The sequence below is a fragment of the Gobio gobio genome (genome assembly GCF_949357685.1).
Source record: "Gobio gobio genome assembly, chromosome: 7".
Taxonomy (NCBI): Eukaryota; Metazoa; Chordata; class Actinopteri; order Cypriniformes; family Gobionidae; genus Gobio; species Gobio gobio.
This window is the reverse complement of record NC_137103.1, coordinates 40,637,732-40,656,952: the sequence shown is the minus strand read 5'-3', so window position 1 is coordinate 40,656,952 and position 19,221 is coordinate 40,637,732. Positions and strand designations below refer to the sequence as shown.

At 35.6% G+C, this 19,221-nt stretch overlaps 2 protein-coding genes across 4 annotated transcripts; both read left to right on the top strand.

Moving 5' to 3' along the window:
- Positions 1-2,165: 2,165 nt before the first annotated feature.
- upf3a (UPF3A regulator of nonsense mediated mRNA decay) lies at positions 2,166-19,118 on the top strand. 3 transcript variants are annotated; one of them, XM_079822261.1, is made up of 13 exons: positions 2,166-2,822; positions 3,612-3,718; positions 3,809-3,915; positions 4,103-4,201; positions 4,312-4,422; positions 5,510-5,565; positions 5,636-5,794; positions 5,905-6,038; positions 7,279-7,564; positions 7,825-7,902; positions 9,607-9,843; positions 13,498-13,602; positions 17,300-19,118. In XM_079822261.1, the coding sequence occupies exons 1-11, from the start codon at positions 2,532-2,534 to the stop codon at positions 9,769-9,771; spliced, it is 1,593 nt and encodes a 530-aa protein (XP_079678387.1). In that variant the 5' UTR covers positions 2,166-2,531; the 3' UTR covers positions 9,772-9,843; positions 13,498-13,602; positions 17,300-19,118. The 3 variants fall into 3 exon arrangements, with proteins under 3 accessions (XP_079678387.1, XP_079678386.1, XP_079678388.1); XM_079822262.1 differs by having other exon boundaries at positions 2,667-2,822; positions 7,276-7,564; XM_079822260.1 differs by lacking the exons at positions 13,498-13,602; positions 17,300-19,118 and having other exon boundaries at positions 7,276-7,564; positions 9,607-9,890.
- p2ry8 (P2Y receptor family member 8) lies at positions 17,316-18,347 on the top strand (the record flags this gene model as incomplete). Its single annotated transcript, XM_079822264.1, has 1 exon — positions 17,316-18,347. The coding sequence occupies one exon, from the start codon at positions 17,316-17,318 to the stop codon at positions 18,345-18,347; it is 1,032 nt and encodes a 343-aa protein (XP_079678390.1).
- Positions 19,119-19,221: the final 103 nt, after the last annotated feature.

The following is a 19,221-nucleotide window of genomic DNA, read 5'->3' as shown; positions in this document are numbered from 1 at the left end:
ATATAATAATTTACACTCGTTATTATTGCATCCTGTTTATGTACTGAGGTGCAAATAGTATGTATCTGTTAAAATAAAGTATAAATAGCATCTAAGTACTATTTACACATATTGCAAAAAAACTACTTTTACATGGTGTAAATATCACTATTTTAACTTGGTATGCTATTTCACTTAGTAAATAGCATGTACAGCTATTTGAAATTAGTGTAAATATCATCTATCGCTAAGAAAATATGCTATTTATGAGTAAATAGAATCTAGTTGCTATTTACACTTGGTGCAAATAGATGCTGTCTTATTTTAAATGTCAGTACATAGTAGTTAATATAAAGTGGGACCTTCAAAGTTTTAGTGTTACTGATTTATTTATTAATTTATTTTACTGTACTGCCGCTCTCATGGGGACATCAGGCACCGCCTCCCTATTTGTGCATCCAGGAACGTCATGGGGTCTTTTCAAATTGGCCCCTGAAGTAGAGCAGAAGTGTCTTTGTTTGCTGTCACTGAAATGTGCTGGCTGTGCCACTCTGGATGCTCCTCAGATGGAAGCTGGCTTGTGAGCAGCAGAATTAGCCATGGGTTGCACACCATCCAAGTCCAACGTCACCTACTCTCATGTGCGCGTGAGTCGAGATATGGACACCTGTTCTACTCTTGTGCCCAGTTTAAAGAGCTCCATTTCTACGCCAGAGAGGCCTTCGCCTCAGCTCTGCCTTGAGACAGCCAGTGGGAAGCAAACTTTTCTGAGTGGTAAGAAATTAAGTTATTCCATACTAAAGTATATGGATAGTGATACACAGAGGAAATAATATAGAGAGTTGTATATCAGAACACTTTTGCAGCTATTGAGGTGGGATACGGTTAAGGTTAGGGATAGGTTTCGTGGATGGGTTTCGTGGATAGGTTTTGTATGCAGAATTTCGCTAATATGACTTCACCTTAAAGGGATAGTTCACCCAAAAATGAAAATTCTGTCATTTACTCACCCTCAAATTGTTCCAAACCCGTTTCTTTGTTCTGCTGAACACAAAAGAAGATATTTTGAAGAATGTTGCCAAGCAGATCCAAGCAACCATAGTATTTTTTCCCCCTACTATGCTAGTTAATGGTTGCTCTATCTGCTTGGTTACAAACATTCTTCAAAATATCTTCTTTTGTGTTCAACAGAACAAAGAAACTCACAGGTTTGGAACAACTTGAGGGTGAGTAAATGATGACAGAATTTTCATTTTTGGGTGAACTATCCCTTTAAGTGCACTGTCAAACGGTTAATTTAAATGTTACATAGTAGTTAAAGGCACTTAATATAAAGTGGGTTCTTTTGTAGATATAAAAATTGGTAATGGATACTTTTGCAGATGAATGGATATTTTTGTAGAAAGTTGACATTTGCTGATGGATACTTTTGCAAATAGGCGGATGGAATAGACTAAATTTTGCATAGATAGATGAATAAATTGATACTTTTGCAGTCAGGTGGTTAGACACATTTGTTTAGAAGAATTGAAAGATAGTACTTTTGCAGAAAGATAGACGGACGGATTGTTTTGTAGATGCAATGAATAGCCTACTTTTGCAGATATTTATTGATATCATCTGTGGATGGATACTTTTGCATCATGCTTTTGCAGACAGATGGATAGATACATTTGCAGATAAATAAATGGATGATGAACACATAGGCATGTGTTTTTGTTGTTGCATTTGATAGGTGCAAATCCACCATTGATACTTTTGCAGATATACCTTTGGATACTTTTGTTGGTAGATGGATGGACAGAAGAATGGTCACATTTGTTTAAATGAATACATTGTGGATACTTTAGATTAAGGGATATATATTTTTGTAGACAAATGGATACATTTGCAAATAAATAAATCTGTGAATAGATATGTTTGTAGGTTGATAGATGGATAGACATATTTGTTTAGATAAATACGTGGGTGAGTAGTACATTGGCAGATGGATGAATAGATATTTTTGTAGACATAGGCTATGGATGGACTGTGTTTTTTGCAGATAAATAAATGGATAGACATGTAGGCATGCTATTGCAAACAGAAACATGGATGGATATATACGTTTGCAGACATATTGTGGTCTCGTGTTTCTTGCAGTTCCTAGTCCTGACTGCTACGGGCGCTCCGTGAGTCAGCCCAGCAGCCCGGACATATGGAGCACTGGCAGCACCGGCAGCCCGTTCGGTCCGGCTCGACCATGCATTCAGGCGAGCTGCACTGACAGCGACTCTGAGGACGACAGCGCGGCAACCGGCAGAAAACAATGACAATCATGGTCGTTGTTTTTATGCCCCTCCAACCCGCTGAAGTGAAGTTTTTTTGTTAGTTTTTTGTACTTAAAACAAAGGGGAAACGTGGGTAATATATTGATTTGTATCTCTCTTCCATGTCTTTTTTAAATGAAAAGATTAAGCAAATATATAGGCTACTGCCCATATATAACCATATTCTATTTAGCTTTCATTCATAAAAATAACGTAGCACGGCTCCATAGTTCCGTTTGATCAATGTATTGTATAAACAAAATACAACAAACCTATTCTTTTAATAAAAATGACAAGAAGAATAAACACCAACGTGCAAGCATCGCGGTATTTGGTGGTGAACTACCGCGAGAGTTGGCGGATTTCGGACAGCGAAGAGGGCGAAATGGAGATATGAGGTCTGAAAAGGAGCAGAGGACAGGAAGCAGGGAGAGAGGCAGCGTCGAGATCCAGTTCAGGGAGTGTCAGAGGGAGCAGGACAACGTCGCGGTGAACCCGAAGCACAAGGAGGAGAAAAAGGAGATATTCACCAAGGTAAATGGCGCAGTTGTTTGGTAGGTTGGGAGAGTGTGATGATGATGGAGGGAACGGGATTCAGCACCATAGACAGCGAAAACACAGGACAGCCAGTCGAAACGAATATCCTGGTGGCATCAATCACGTCGAACACAAATGCATTCGTACGCTTAAACAATGACCCCTTTGAATAGATTTAACAGTACAGGCACTAAATAGCCTATATGCATAATTTAAGGGTGGAAATCAATGGTGCAATAGAGACATTTGAAAATTGACATTTTTAATATAGCCTATATCTATATATCCTGTGTGTAAATGGAGCATTCTGTCATTATTTATTCATTATTTACTCACCCTCATGTATGACCTTCTTATGTGGAACACATTTGGAGAATTTAAACAATGTGCTTTTCGTTCTTTTCCATCCAATTGCAATTAATGGGGACTGGAATTCTTAATTCCTTAAAAAGGACACAAAAACACCATAATAGCAGTCATGATTTATGCACAGGGATTTTGACTGTGCAAATGCGGCCAGAGCCCTGGGGCATCTGATTACCAGGAACCTCAAGCTGAGAAAAAAAGCTACTACCTATATAAAATTAGACAAACACTTAGACAAAAAATTGTAAAGAAATGAGAAATGTTCAAGCGCCCCCCATTTTTATATCAGTGTTTTAAACACACGCTTGTTTTTGTAATTACAATTTTTATTGATTTTATATTTTGTAATTGTGGCTTATAATCTTGCTTTTGATGGTATTTTTTAGTACGGTTTTCTTTATTCATGCTTCTTTTATATAGGTTGTCATACGTCGATTGCCACCCAGTCTATCAAAAGACCAGCTCGAGGAGCATCTGAGTCCTCTTCCATCTTTTGACTATTTTGAGTTCTTCCCAGCTGATCAGAGGTATATTGGGTTTGTGCATATAAATATACTGTGATCATGATCACTGTCGCCCTTATACATGTGCATGTTTTATATATTATTTCTCCGCAGCTTATATCCGCATCTCTTCTCAAGAGCATACATCAACTTCAAAAACCCAGAGGATATCATTATTTTCAGAGATCGTTTTGATGGCTACGTATTCATTGACAATAAAGGTGATTCGTTGTACTCTTCTAACTATTTATCGTCCCTCAATCTAGTTCATCCCAATTATAACTATAATAGATTTACTTTTTTACAAAAAGCACAACAGGGGTAACATAAATGGTTTATTTTTGGTTTTATATAATGCATAACAGGTCTATAATATATATATATAATTTTTTTTTTTTTTTTATTAAGGCCAAGAGTATCCAGCTGTTGTAGAATTTGCCCCATTTCAGAAGGTTTCCAAGAAAAAGTTAAAGAAGAAAGATGCTAAAGCAGGAACTATTGAAGAAGGTATTTATATTTATAATATTTATACATTTGAACTATTCACAAAAAGTGACTTTACTGAGTGAAGTATATATGGTGAAAAGTTAATACATTTGTGAAACACACTCTTTTAGACCCAGAATACAGGCGATTTCTGGAAAACTACTCTTGTGATGAAGAGAAATCCATGGCCAACCCAGAAACACTACTGGGAGAGATTGAAGCTAAAACCCGAGAACTTATAGGTATGGTTTTGGAAATCGTTTAGTGCTGTTATCATTTGTGTAGAATGATAAACGTATGTAAGTATTACAAAGCTGGTCTTAGTGTATGTGAACACTTTTTGTTGAGAAATGCTCTTCTAGTATAGAGCTGGGCTGCATTCAGCCCCGACAAAACGTTGCAAAACGTTTTTTAAACGGAAACGGTGCAGCGTTAAACACCCTGTTCTGTTGACGCAAGAGTTGTAACTATGGCAGCTGAGAAGGCCATTCTTTGTGTTCTTTTTGAGGAATTTTCGGAGCCTGATGAAATCGATATAAATACGTGTTTAATACTGCAAAATACATGCAATCACTGCCCTTGCCATGCAGAATAAAAGACAACATCCCAATCCCATTTACTTAACTTTTTTATCTCCTGGTAATCAATTCTAATTTAAATAATTTTATTTCTAGTTCTTACTTTTTTAATAGCTTGTATTTTCTTTCTCATTTTATGTCTAGCACTTATACCATATATGAAATTTGGTATATAAATAAACTTGCCTTGCAATGAAGCTAAAGATATAAATAAATACATCATCATGTTGACTATATATATATATATATATATATATATTACTATAAAACTCTTACGACAATCATGTCTTCTAATACCTTCAATTGTTGGATATACTGAGCTGCAGCGGACACATTTGTAAACAACTTCACTTGGATCCATTGTGCGAGCTGTCACTTTAATACCGTGTGGTTTTTATACATGTTGCTGCTGATTGGGCTGACATATTTGACACACCCACCAAACGAGATAAAACGCATCTCAAACCCGTTGCACACCGTTTCCAGGAAACATGACGTTCAACCTGAAACCGTAGCAAAACGTTGCGCACTGGTTTGAGCTTTGAACGTGCCTCTGTTCAATCGTGATATCAGAAACCTGATTGATGTTGGATACTTTTAAGTACAACCACATATGTTATATTGCTCATTAACAGAAAACCTCTATTCAAAAATTTCAGAGGGAACCCATGAGTCCAAAATGCTAATTCTCTTCCAGGTTTTAGGACTATAAATTAAGCTCTATTTTCTCTCCGTGTGACTTTATTTGTAGCCAAAAGGACGACACCCTTGTTGGAATACATCAAAAACAAGAAATTAGAGAAACAGGTAAGGTCTCAGACTGCATTTTTTACACTGCGGTTTTGTACTGTATATACATGATCCTTTTAAATTCTAGAGAATAAGAGAGGAAAAAAGAGAGGAGAGACGAAGGAGAGAATTGGAAAAGAAGCGGCAAAGGGAGGAGGAGAAGAGGAAACGCAGAGAGGAGGAGAGACGAAAGCGGAAGGAGGCTGAAAAGCAGAAGAAACTCTCTGAAAAAGAGATTAAGATCAAAGTATGATTTAAACCGTTTCATTTCCTGAAACTGACTACTTTTAACCTGTGGTTTTCAGTGCTGTACTATTTAACAGTTTTTTCATAAGATGTACATCTTGATTGCTTTAGCTTTTGAAGAAGTGTGACAGAGATGATGATGTGGACTCAGACAGACTGAAAGATAAAGGAGACAGCGGAGAGATGGAAAAGAACAGATGGGAAAAGCCGACAGGACATGCTAAGTCAAAGGATTCAAAGGATAAGTAAGAGCTACCTAAAAGTTGCTTACCATCAAAAGATACAGTGGGGTCATTCAAATTTGGATGTAAACAAAAAGTTAAAAATGTTATCTTATAATTTAAATGCCATAACTTGATCTTCCAGTAAAACAGCAGACATGTAAGCCAGACTTCTCTAATCATTTAGTCAGCTTGAACCCCACCCCTTTTTACAATTGTTTGATGGATTGAACCACGGATGTATGTCACAATATGGATTCAATCATTTTTCCGCAACTTTTGTTTCATCACGACTTTAAGGATTTTGAAATATGTGAGACTGCACTATTTCTAGGTCACTAATCAAATACGTGTGTGTCAATGATCATGTTTATTGTTTGGTAGATTTTATTTCTTCTATTGAGACACAAGATGCTCTTTAGAAAATAAAGTGTTGCAGGTATGACACATCGCACTGGTTCCCTTTGAGAAAAACCCAACAGGATTTTCCCATAGGCTCTGTGATTAACAAAAGTTTATGATACTTACAGGTTTTGTCCATCAAGATAATTATCACAGATGAACACAACTTTTATTCATTTTGAAGCCTAAATGCCAGAATTAAAAAGCTAAAGGTAGGCTATAAACGAACTACACCACAGTTGCTAAACTTCAGCGTCACCATCACTAAGCTTATGACAACTCTTTCAGATTTGATCAAAAATCATTTTCCCAGAATGTTTGTGTTAGAATAGTTTACAAGAGCACAGTTATAAGCATAATGAGGCTGTAAAAGCGGACTGAGCTTACCTGTTCAACGTGATGACGTTTATTCTCCCCGAAAGCCTCTGTAGTACAATTTTAGCCGCTTTTCAAGACGCTTAACAGCTTCAAAAAAATCACGAATGGGGTAATAGTGATGTATTTTATGTCGTAGACTAAAGCGTGAAAGTATCATGAGCTTGTGTTTACGACAGACCTTATTTCAGCCATTTAACCACAACCCCATTAAAAAACCCCACTGACTTTGGGACGAGGGAACTGGAAGTGCTAACTCACTTCTGCGTTTTGGCCAACAAAGTAATGTCAAACCCGCACCACTCTATTCTCAAATCATACTGGAGAACAAGATCATCAGATTTAGCAGGTTTTTCTTTACGACTTATGTGCAGTAATGAAAATGTTACTGAAATGAAAAAGTTACTTTTGGACCCCATTGTATATACATTTATTTATAAAGTCATATTCAGTTAGTTGATTGCACTAAGTGGGCTTTCCGTAGTAGGAGTCAAATCGAGAGTGACAAGGAGCAGCGGGAAGGTCATGGCCGTCGGCAGAGGGACAAAGAGCACCGCGGCAGAGACGAGGAACGTAAACGTCAGAGGCATCACTACGAGTTCGACAAGTTCATGCGACGCAAGGAGGAGACCAAATGGGGGAAAGGCTACTGTCAGGACAGGGCCAAGAAAGACCAACATCATGCCTATTCCTACTGCCCAGAGACCGGAGACAAACTGGGCAAAGAGGACCGAGAGGACATGAGTAGCAGGAAAGAACGGATTCGCAATAAGGTAAATAAAAGCTAACAGAGTAGCGATATCTCAACCACAGGCCATTCAGTTTGTCCGGTCTTTGTAGCAGATGAATCCACTAATGCATTCAATATTTACACACCTGTACTTGATTTATACATCATTATGTCTGTGGGAAATACAATACGAATCTGCCTCCCTCCGGGGGCTTTCAATGCAGCCTTCACTGATGTCTTGAGGTAGTTAGCTGTAATTTGGCTGTTGGCAATATTATTGACGGAAGACAACGTGTCTCTCAGTCTGTGTTAGCGCATCAGGAGAAAAGGACTTCCCAGTCTGAGGGGCCAGACCAGATAGGAGGGGCTCTGCCAGCAAAGGTACAGCTAGTTTTTTAGCCTTTTCTACCCACGGGAGGGGATGCTTCACAATCTGTATACTGAGCGGCCCCGCACCTTACAGTGCCAGGCGTACTTGCGTACTTGACAGCAGAATGTTGGTTATGCTGTAATGGCACAGATGGGGAGCGTTCAAGAAGCTTATACAACTGAAAACTACGGCTCTGTTCCAAAACCTAAAGTTACCTATGTAGGCAGCATTTTAAGGCATGCTCCCAATGTATAAGTGGTCCAAAAAGTTTTATTAGTCCTTATTTTGGCCAAATTTTATATGAGCATCACATTTAACTTTCATTTAGTTATCTCATTTGCAAAAAGCATTCCCATGATGCATTGCAACAACCTCAGGGGGGAAAAAATCCAGTCAAGATGACAGAAGAGGAATGTCAATTATAGATTATTATTAATTAATTAGGTTCAACATCTCATTTAAACCTGGAAATAAACAATAATTTGAAGGATTTTGAAACATGTAAAAAATGTGTCATTTAAAATCTTTAAAAAATATTTATTTAAAATATTTCTGCTCTGTTTTGTGAGGAAAAAATCCATTCAAGATGGCACCCAAGGTGAGAGAAATGTTAATTATAAATATAGTTTAATGGCATACAAGGAATGTCAATTATATATTTAAAAACCTATAAATTAGATTCAACATCTCATTTAAAACACGAAATAAACAAAAATTTGAAACATAAAAAAAGTATTTAAAATATTTCTTCTGTTTCGTGGAGGAAAAAGTCCATTCAAGTGGCGCCCAATGTGAGAGAAATGTCTAATTTAAACCAGGAAATAAACTAACATTTTAAGGATTTTAAAACAAAGAACCATTGTGTCATAAAGTGAATACAAAATATTTAAGATTCTGATCCATTTTAGGGAGAATTAGGTGAGGGGAGAGACATTTCAATTATAAATAGTTATTTATAAGTTATTATAAATTGTTAAATATGGCAAAACAGTTACTGTTCTAATATTTGTGTGCTTTTATGCTTAGTACAGTATGACTGTTAGTTAGCAATGTTTTGAGTTGAAATTAAATGAAAGTCGAATCTTTGCATTTTGCATTGAGTTGCTGATGAAAATTGTAAAAGTGTTACAGTATTGTAAAGTATGAGGTTCTGTGACAGTTGTCTTAAAAGGCAGCTCCCTATGCTTTTAGCTTGGTTTTGGAACAGATCCTACATGTATATAGAAGAATACTTAAGATCTTGCACACTGTAAGTACATTGAAATGCTTACATGCTGAATTCTGTTTATATGTTTAGTAGTAGTCATTTAGCAGATGATTTTATCTAAAGTGACTTACCGTATACTTATTTCCAGAAGTGATGATAGCAACGGTAGTCTGGTTACTAGCCCTGAGATTTAGCCATTATGTGTCACCCCCTGTCACCACCAGCACCACCATAAACAGAAACTGTATAACACAAACAAGGGCACAACAGTTACAATTCAGTGTAATGTTTTTGTTATGGACTTAATGGATTTTGAGGGGCTGTCAATAGCTGGTTGTCTGTCTTGCTGAAATGTGATTATGACGGGGAAGGAAATGGATTATATGTATGCATGAATAGCACTTTCTTAAATAACCTGCCATGAAAAAAGCTGTGTTGTCTGTGTTTGTGGTATGAAATATGAGTGTATTGCTTTTGTCTCTTTTGTCTTACTCATTTCACGGCACAGGACCGACCAGCAATGCAGCTGTACCAACCTGGTGCTAGAAATCGCAAGCGCATGGGCTCCGGGAACAAGGCCTTTGACTTCCCCCCAATCTCTCCCGAGCACGGAGGAGAACATTGCTACAAGACGGTCATTGGTACAGGCTCAGAAAAGAGTGCTGACGAGTGAAAAAAAGACCACGACAGGAAGAAGGCATGAACACTCAACTTCAACCTTGTTTTTTTATCTTCTGAGTCATCTGTGAGTATAGTGCATTGAAATCACCGCTTAATATTTTATACACAAAGTCACCAGTGTCAATGCAAAATGATCGGCTTCTGTACGCTTATCAAGGATTCACACCACTTCATTGAGACAAATACCTCATTATTTACAGAGATCAGATTTGTATGCCTTTTGTAGTGCAAGAAATTGATTCCATTAAACAAGAGAATATATATATATATATATATATATATAGATTTTACTGTAAAGAAAATCAGTATGTGTTGTGAAATCTGTATTTTAAATAAATGTAATGTGGGATGGGGAACAGAGACATATTTTTTTCTTCGAGAATATAAAAATGCTACATTGTATTAGGGAAACGTTTAAGCATGTAACTCTTCATTTCACATTTTCACACTGTAATGCCTTTGAATGATGCCTCTATTGTCCTTGATGTATAGACATAGACATTGTGGCTTTTCTGCATTTACAAATTCAACTCACTACAGGATATAGCAAATTTCATAACATCGTTTCACCTGCGGGCCAAGAAGAACAAAATGATTTCTGTTAGGTCAAATAAGATGTTGTTTTGTGATATTTCTAACCAGTGTGCATGTTTTTGAGAAACTGCAGTCATTCAGCGGTGGGAGGCTACATGGGGTCACTTGCCTTACCTTTGATTTGCACTTAAAGATCCCCTCCGTTATTAAATACAAAAATACAGCTTTTTAGAATTATTGTTCAGTTGTCCAACAAAAAAAGTCTGTAGAGTACTTAAAAAATGTGAAATTGTATTTGATGGATTGACCATTTGTGTACAATAAAGATATATGATTATATAAAGTAATATTGGCATTTTTTTATTTTTTATTTATGACATTAAAAAAATATTAAAAGAGCTGTATTCAATTGTTGTTTGTAAATTATATTTGGATTTTTACACTTTAAATAAGTTTGATTAACAATGTATCTTTTTTTTTAGTTAAACTGAAAAATCAAACTGTTAAATTAACACAAATATTTTAAATGAAATGAAATTACAATTCTGTATCAATATTTTTATGCCGTTAAATATGGGCATATTTCTTAAAATAATAGCTCCAATCAAAGCACTCCAGCTAATTAGGTGCTTAGACCTGTCAGTACAAAATATGAAAAGGGTCTGCGCTCTAGTGTTGTAGTCAAGACCACCTAAACCAAGACCAAGACCAGCGTGTGCCGAGACCAAGACAAGACCAGCACTCCTTAAATTCATCTAAAAGATCCATATCTACTGTCTGAGAAATTACTTATATTTAATGAATAAATACAGTTAGAATAGTAAGACACTATGGCGCTGTTACCAATCAAATTACTAACAATAAAATTCATGGCACAGAAGTTGCATCTGAATTGGTACAATTGCATAAATAATGTTCAGATTAATTTAACATTAAAACATTAACATTATTTAACAGTCACGGAATCCTTTACTCAACCGATTTGTCCAAAGCAGCCGATTCATTTAATAACGAAATATTGCCGAATTAGCAAAGACACAGTTTAAAATATAATTTAATATTAACTTCTTGTTTATTGAACGTTTGTATAAATCAATATCATTTGCAATCATGCTTATATTCATGAAAACAGCTCTCTTGCTCTTGCGATATTGCTTCATTATATTCTATGTTAAATAAAAAAAAACGAAATCTCAGAATTTTGTGGGCATTTATATTAATTTTGGGCATTTTTGAGACAATGCTGCATTGATTTTGAACCCGGCAGCACAGTAACAAAAGAAATCACATTACAAAGAAGTTATTGATTGCATTTCAAGCTGTAAGTTTTACATCAAATCACATTAATGATGTTAAATCAGACAATGCACCGGCAATTTAGTGATATCCTTGCAGTTGTGGTCTTGACTGGTCTTGAGATAAAATCCCGAGTCCTCTAAGTCCGAGACCAAGACAAGACCGAGTACAAATGTGGTCGAGACAGAGACAAGACCAAGACCATCAAAAAGAGTACTACAACATTTACATTTACATTTAGTCATTTAGCAGACGCTTTTATCCAAAGCGACTTACAAATGAGAGCAATAGAAGCAACTACAACAGTCAGAGGCTACAGTATGCAAGTGCTGTAACAAGTCTCAGTTAATCTAACACAGAACACACAGGATTTTTTTTTTTTTTTTTTTAAATAAATTAGACAGACAGAAAAATGAATAGAATGTTAAGTGCTATTCTTGATTGGTCAGGTGCTGCTGGAAGAGATGCGTCTTTAGATGTTTTTTGAAAATGGCTACAGACTCGGCTGCTCGAATAATATTGTATTAATAGGAGATAAAGAAGTACAACCGTTTCGCCTCTTTGCCTTCATGACTAAGGCAAAAAGCCAAAACGTTTGTATGCCTTTATCTCCTATTAATAAAATATTTTTAGAGTCCAGAACTTTTTCATAATTTTTTTTAATAATAGCTGAAAATTGTACCATAATTCGAGTTTCTCTTTTGCACTTAAATTGCAGCTGAAATAATACTAAAGGACAATTTTTCTCAAGGCTGGATTTCTTTATAAGATTTATTACTTTCACTTGCAAAACAGCTCAGCAGCTTAAGTTTGCTCTTTCTGAGTCAATTCTAAACCAGAATCAGTTTGCACTAACAAGAGAAATTCACATTATTTGCATGCTTCTCATACTACATCTTTAGTTCCCACACTTTCAGGCTGAGAAAGCAAGTCATAATGACTTTCCTGTGTCCTTCGTGGCATGACTATTTACCTCTAATTTTACTTTTAGTCTGTTTTGTTCATACCCATTGCCCCTGCTTTTCTCGTGTAGATGGAAGATGTGATAAATCACCCTGTACAGACGCATAATGTCACTAGTGGCAGTTATCTCTAATCAGTCTTGACTTAAAGCAAATAGTAGTACTATGTTCTCAAAGACAACACATTTTTTTGGTTTGTGTGTTTTCTAGTCTAAAGTGCATGAATTGCCAACATAAAAGCAGTTCACAAAGCAAACAGGAAACAAGTTCATAGGTATGACTCTGATAAAAACCCCCTAACGAGCTTTTACATAGTAGTTTCCTTTTTTTTTTGAGGGTATAAGTCAAAGAATAAATTCTTTCTTTTATTTTCTTTCTTTTACTTAGGCCGATATACTGTATATCCACACCAGATTTTACACTGAGGTTTATATTAATGCATCTATAAGTTCACGAATAAAAAATTTGGCATATTATAAAAGTGAAATGTTCATTTCACTGTTTGTTTTGGGTGGGAGCCCTCAAGACTACTTTAGCTTGGCGTGAGGAAAGGTGTGTGCCTTAAGTTTACTGGTTTATGTGGCGTATATAGCCTTTCACCACATCCTCCCACATCAATTTCAGCTATGCAGTCATTTAAAAATCCAAACCAATAAAACATTCAAAGACACGTAACATTAATAAGAAGGAGAAACTGTGTAAAACCAGCATGACATTAGGGGAACTTCCTCTGTGGATGCTGTTAATTCAGTTTTGTTTGTAAAACAAAGTGTCACTGAACTGGTAAATGAATAAATGTTATAACTTTGATAATTAAATATGTATGTAATATTCTTATAAATGATCAATTTAATGATCAGTGTAATATGTTGTTAAATTTCACATATATGTAACTCTAAGCTTACTATTTTGATCGAAATGAATAGTCAGGCGGCGTACTTCCTCTCATCAAGAAGTTTCCTGAGTCTAACAGTCATGCCCGAAGATTAACTGCCATCAACACACGAGGGAAGTCGCACATGCTCCTTAAGGTATGTACACAAACCTGTTATTGCTTTGAAAATGATGTATTTCCTAAACATGTGCCGTTATACTTATACACATTGAGTCGCTCTGATAATCCCAGGACCTGGCTTTCCTTAAAGGACCATTAACTATTTTGATTTTAGTAAAATCTTACATTTTGTGTATGTGCTCTGCTGTTAGTTAGAACAGATTCATTGTTACCTGAACGTTTTGCTGCTCTTGTTAAGGTCGAACTGTGTGATCGTTCGCTAGACAGATGATCTCATACAATCTTAGTCCGTAATTCCTCCAGATTTGACGGGTATTTTGAAAGTTTTGAGTTGCAAATGAATCTCCTGTTGATACAAAGAAACAAAAAATGTAACATTGAACATATATTAGCGCTGATGACATTTATCCATGTCTAAATTCACTGTTCACATACTATCAACATTTCACACAGAGAGCCTTTTACAGTTTTGACTAACAGATGAGTCATGATGGTGTAACACTTCACGGGTGATGAGAAATACAGTGAAAACAAACGCATTTTACTATGAGCCGCAGTAACGTGTTTTTAACAGTGTAAAATATGGGATAATTATAATTTGGTTGAGTTCTCCGTTTTAAAATGTTTTAATGGACATTTCTGTATTACATTCTTGCTGTTTTATGAATTTGTTGGGTTAAATTAAATTAGTTAAATTTAGCTGACAAGCTTATAAAGATGGTTAATGGCAGGTTACACTGAGACAACTTACCTCATTAAATATGATAGCAAGTCCCATTATTGGGGTAATATGTGTTTAATAACACTTTTCTGGCCAATAACTGTGGAAAAGTTCAAGCTTTTTTGTTGCAGAGATGTTTTGTGGCTAGTGGAAATTTTCATTTTTTTGTAGCCAAAAACGTATGTGGCAATACAGAAATTTGCTTTAAAAAATAAACCTACCATGAGAACTATTATGAACTGGAGTGAAGGGTGTGACAACCAGACTTGGTTTCACCTACTTTGAAGGCTTTGCATGTAGGTTATCTTCACATAGGCATGGTTAAAACATGAAACTCTTATTGGGTTACACATTTTGTATAACCATATTACCCGTAAATGTTACTGCGTTTTTGTAATTATAATGTACCTGCAGTACATTCAGGAAGAGTATACATCAGTTTACACCTTCTCTGTGAATCAAATTTTAGCGTTGATCATGTATTCTCTACCTGTTGTGCAGCAGGAGCCCTTGTGCAAACCTATTGCTTAAAACTTGCTTATTGCTTAATTTGCTTATTGCTCAAAATCCTTAATGACAGAAACACAGATATAAAATGCTTTGAGAATGATGGCATTCGAATACAGTGCGTAGCTGATATTTAGCAGGAAAATCAACAGGCCATTGAAAAAACTCTAAACAATGGCAAAAATATATCTTTCTAGGTAATGAGTAAAAGTACCAAACACATTTTATTCTGTCATCATTTACTCACCATCGTGTTGTTCCAAACCTGTATGACTTTCTTCTGTGAAACACAAAAGAAAAATGTATCAGTGCTTTTTTCGGCCATAAATTGAATGTTAATAGGATCCAATGTTGTTTGGACCTTTTTAGTCTTTATATCTTTCTTTGTTATGCAGAAGAAAGAAAGACATGCATGGTTTACACCACACAAGAATGAATAAATTATTTATTTTTGTCTGCTTGAGTCTGCTTATTTAGGTCACACAAAATAAAATGAATTATAGAGCAGATATTAAATGACTCAGAGCATAAGGTTGATTTTTAAACAGACCTGGTGACACATTTTAGACACTAATTTTAATGATACGCAGAAAGGTGGCGTACCGATTAGTTGGCATCATGACCTGAATAAAAGGCTTTTCAAGAAACAATGACACTGTTTCAGAAAACGTATTTTACGTCAAGCATTTGAAACTATAGCCCACCTCTACAATTTCAATCTGTGCAAGACAGCCGCACTAAATCTGTAATGACTAAACCAAATCAGATGCTGGCGCACGCTGCGGCATTAAAATAATTTTTCACTTCCTTTGAAGGAACACGGGAAAAGTCCCTTGCTCGAGACTGACCGTGTGAATCATTTTCAGTTTACATTTGTGAAACAGCTCTGAGACTTACAATAGGCAGTGATTTGTTGGTTATAACTGTCAATGTGCGTACCTGCTGAAGTAGCACGTTTGGAAGTCACATGGCCTCACATTTCCTGTTCACACAATTGCACTCAAAAGTATGCAAGGGTGTAATGAAGCATCACTTTTACATCTCCTTTGTTCTATCTGTGTGTGACTGCAGGCATAAAAACTGAGAAGTGTTTTCAACACAGCACATTACAATGTCTTAGGCAATAAATATTTATTTTAATCATATTTATAAATTAAATGATCAATTAAGCAACATTTTATATAATAAATATATGATTTGTATTTATTTTGTATACTAATGCATAAATGATATTATTTACATATAAATTATAAAACTTTATGTTAAAATTGTATGTAAATTATTATGCATTATAATGTATAAAAATAATCTTAAATCAAGCACTCATAGTACAACAAATAAAACCTACTAACAGTGCAGATGTTTATCACAATTTGTGGTTAAATAACATTAATTCAATAAGAAATTAAGCAACCAGTTATATTATAAATATATGATATTTATTTTTAATTATTATTATATTTTATTAATTATTATCACTAATATTATTATTTATTTATTTTATTTGTACTCTAATGTATACTCTGTAAAAAATTTCAGGCCTCTCCAATTAAAATGTTTCTTGTGACTGGTCACATCTAAATTTTTCAGTTGGCCGAATTGAATTTCTATGAATTGATACAAATTAATTCACAGCAATTCAATTTGGCCAACTAAAAAATTTAGATGTGACCAGTCCTTAGAAAATTTTAAATTGGAGACCTGAAATTTTTTACAGTGTTAATATAATGTACATATATTATAAAACTTTATGTAAAAACTATATGTAAATTATAATGCATTATAATGTATAAAAAGAATCTTATCAGTTAAATTTACGGTAAAAAACTGGCAGATGTGGTTGCCAGAAATTTACTGTAAAAAATATGGTAGCAACATTTTAGGTTTCACAGATTTAAGTTACATTTACAGTAAAAAAACATATTTCATCCACTGATATAATGTTAAATTACCCACCTTTTGAAATACTAATATCTGTTATGTACCTTTGATATTCTGACAATCACCAAACACAGTGGTGATGACAGTCACATGATGACTCAAAGCTCATCACAAGCAGTTTTTAGGAGGACAATACTAATATGGTGCACAGTGTAATTCACACAAACACTAAACACCATCATGGTAACACGCTATAAAATGCTATAAACATTAATTTAACAACATTAGATGTAACATAAAACCCTAATGTGCATAACTGATTAGAAAAAGTTAAAAGTTATTTTAATGAAAATACATCATGTGAAGTGTCATTCTGGGAATGTCCATTTACGTTTTTTTCACTGTAAATTACACAATGACTTGTTCTTTTTCACTTCCAATTTAACAGTATTTTACTGTAAAATGACATTAAATGTAAGGGTATCTATTAGTTATTCACCGTAGTACGGAAACTTTCTGTTAGCCAATTAACTGTTGACCAATTAGCCAAGTGTAGAACAACTGCAACAAGTGTAATCTCTTTGTCTCAACCTTTTTCCAACAGGTGGAAACAAACAATCATGAATGAGCCACAGGAAGTCATCCCAATGGACAATGCCACCTTGGCCATATTTGACGACAAACTGACCAGTCATATTGTGTCAGCCATCTATGTCATTGTGACTCTGGCCAACCTCAGCGGTAACGGCGTCTCTCTGTATCTGCTGCTGATGCGCACCTCCCCGAAAACCCCCTCCATTATCTTCATGATTAACCTCACCCTCACTGACCTGATACTGGGCAGTGTGCTCCCCTTTCAGATTGTGTACCAAATGCAAGGCTACAACTGGACTTTGGGTACGGGCATGTGCAATGTACTGACTGTGGTGTTCTTTGCCAACATGTACTGCTCCATTTTATCCATGACCGCTATTAGTGCCGACCGCTACCTGGGGATTGTGAAACCCATGCTCTTCAGAGAGATGAGGGAGAAGAGAAGATTTGCAATTGTTGCCTGTATATTCATGTGGCTGCTTGTCCTTGCCATTCTGAGTCCGCTGGAAAAAGCAAACCTGACATATTATGTACATGAGCGCAATATTACCACATGTTTTGACGTATTGAAGAAAGACATGCTCCCTAGCGTCGCTCACTGGGCGGGATTCCTGTTCGGCTTGTTCTTCATCCTCTTCCTCTGTCCGTTCATCGTAACGGTGTACTGCTACATTAACATCATCCGTGTCCTGGTCAGAAAGACAAATAGTCAACAGAAAGGCCGTGCTGTGCGCCTGGCATGCATTGTCCTGTTTGTGTTCATTTTTTGTTTTGCTCCCAATAACATATTACTTTTCGCCCACTCAATCTCAAGGCTGTACTTTAACAAATCTCTCTATATCTACTACAAACTCTCACTGTCTCTTAGCTGCATTAATAGTTGCATAGATCCATTTATTTATTATTTTGCATCTAAAGAGTTTCGTCGGAAGCTAAGGCAAATTCTAAGGTTGCAGACTCTCAGCACTGGTGAGACTCAAATGATTGAGGGTCGCAGAGAAAGCTTTTTCTCTGGACGTTCAACGTACAATGCAAACGAAGACTGTGACAATTTTTAACATTTCCTTTTTTGGTTGTTTGTATTGCTTTTGGTCTCTGCTACTTTTTATGTTGGAGGAGAGAAGATTATAGGGGAAATGTCATATGAATCAGAAAATGAATCAAACTCGCACTGGTACTTAATGTGTCAGAGCACACGGGCTAACCAGGCCACGGCTCTTACACAGCGATTTAACATTTATTAGGTTCTATTTAATTCAAATTCATAGGAAGGAACACTTCCCACATTTCGTTTTCTATTTGTTGTTTTGTAGTGTTTCCCTTTTGTTCTGTGTTGATTTCCTGACTGAGCAGCTGAGGAAAAGCATGCTGCTCACATGCATTCAGGGCGCGTGATATTGTGTATCTTTGTTTTTTTATTTGGTATCAGACATCCTCTTACCGAAAAGTTAACACATCCCTTATACATTGCGATGTGGTTAGACTTAGTATCAACTTCAGTAATTACAGATATGACAGAAAAAGTACAAAGGCTTATTGTGGCAGCTATTTTTAACATATATTGATCTGTGAATTATTTTTGTAAAATGTGTAGTTGTGTAATTGTTTCCCCCCCCCCCCATGATTGAGCCAAGGTGTTTCAATATTTATTTTACTTAAGCTTTATAATGTGCATGCATTATTACATTCTATTGCTTAGTTAACTTCCATATTTGTTTGTGCTGCTGGGCATAATGAAACTGTTTTTTTTGTAATATATTGTAACAAAGTATACATCATATGAGGGCATTTATTATGTCAAGTTAAATTTAATAAATACATTTGCCTTGAGCATTTTTTTGTCATTCTAAGATTAAAGATGATGTGCTATTCAACAAAATCTGTGTTACAAACACATAATGTCTATTTTAAGTTGTTCTGGTACTTGCTCTG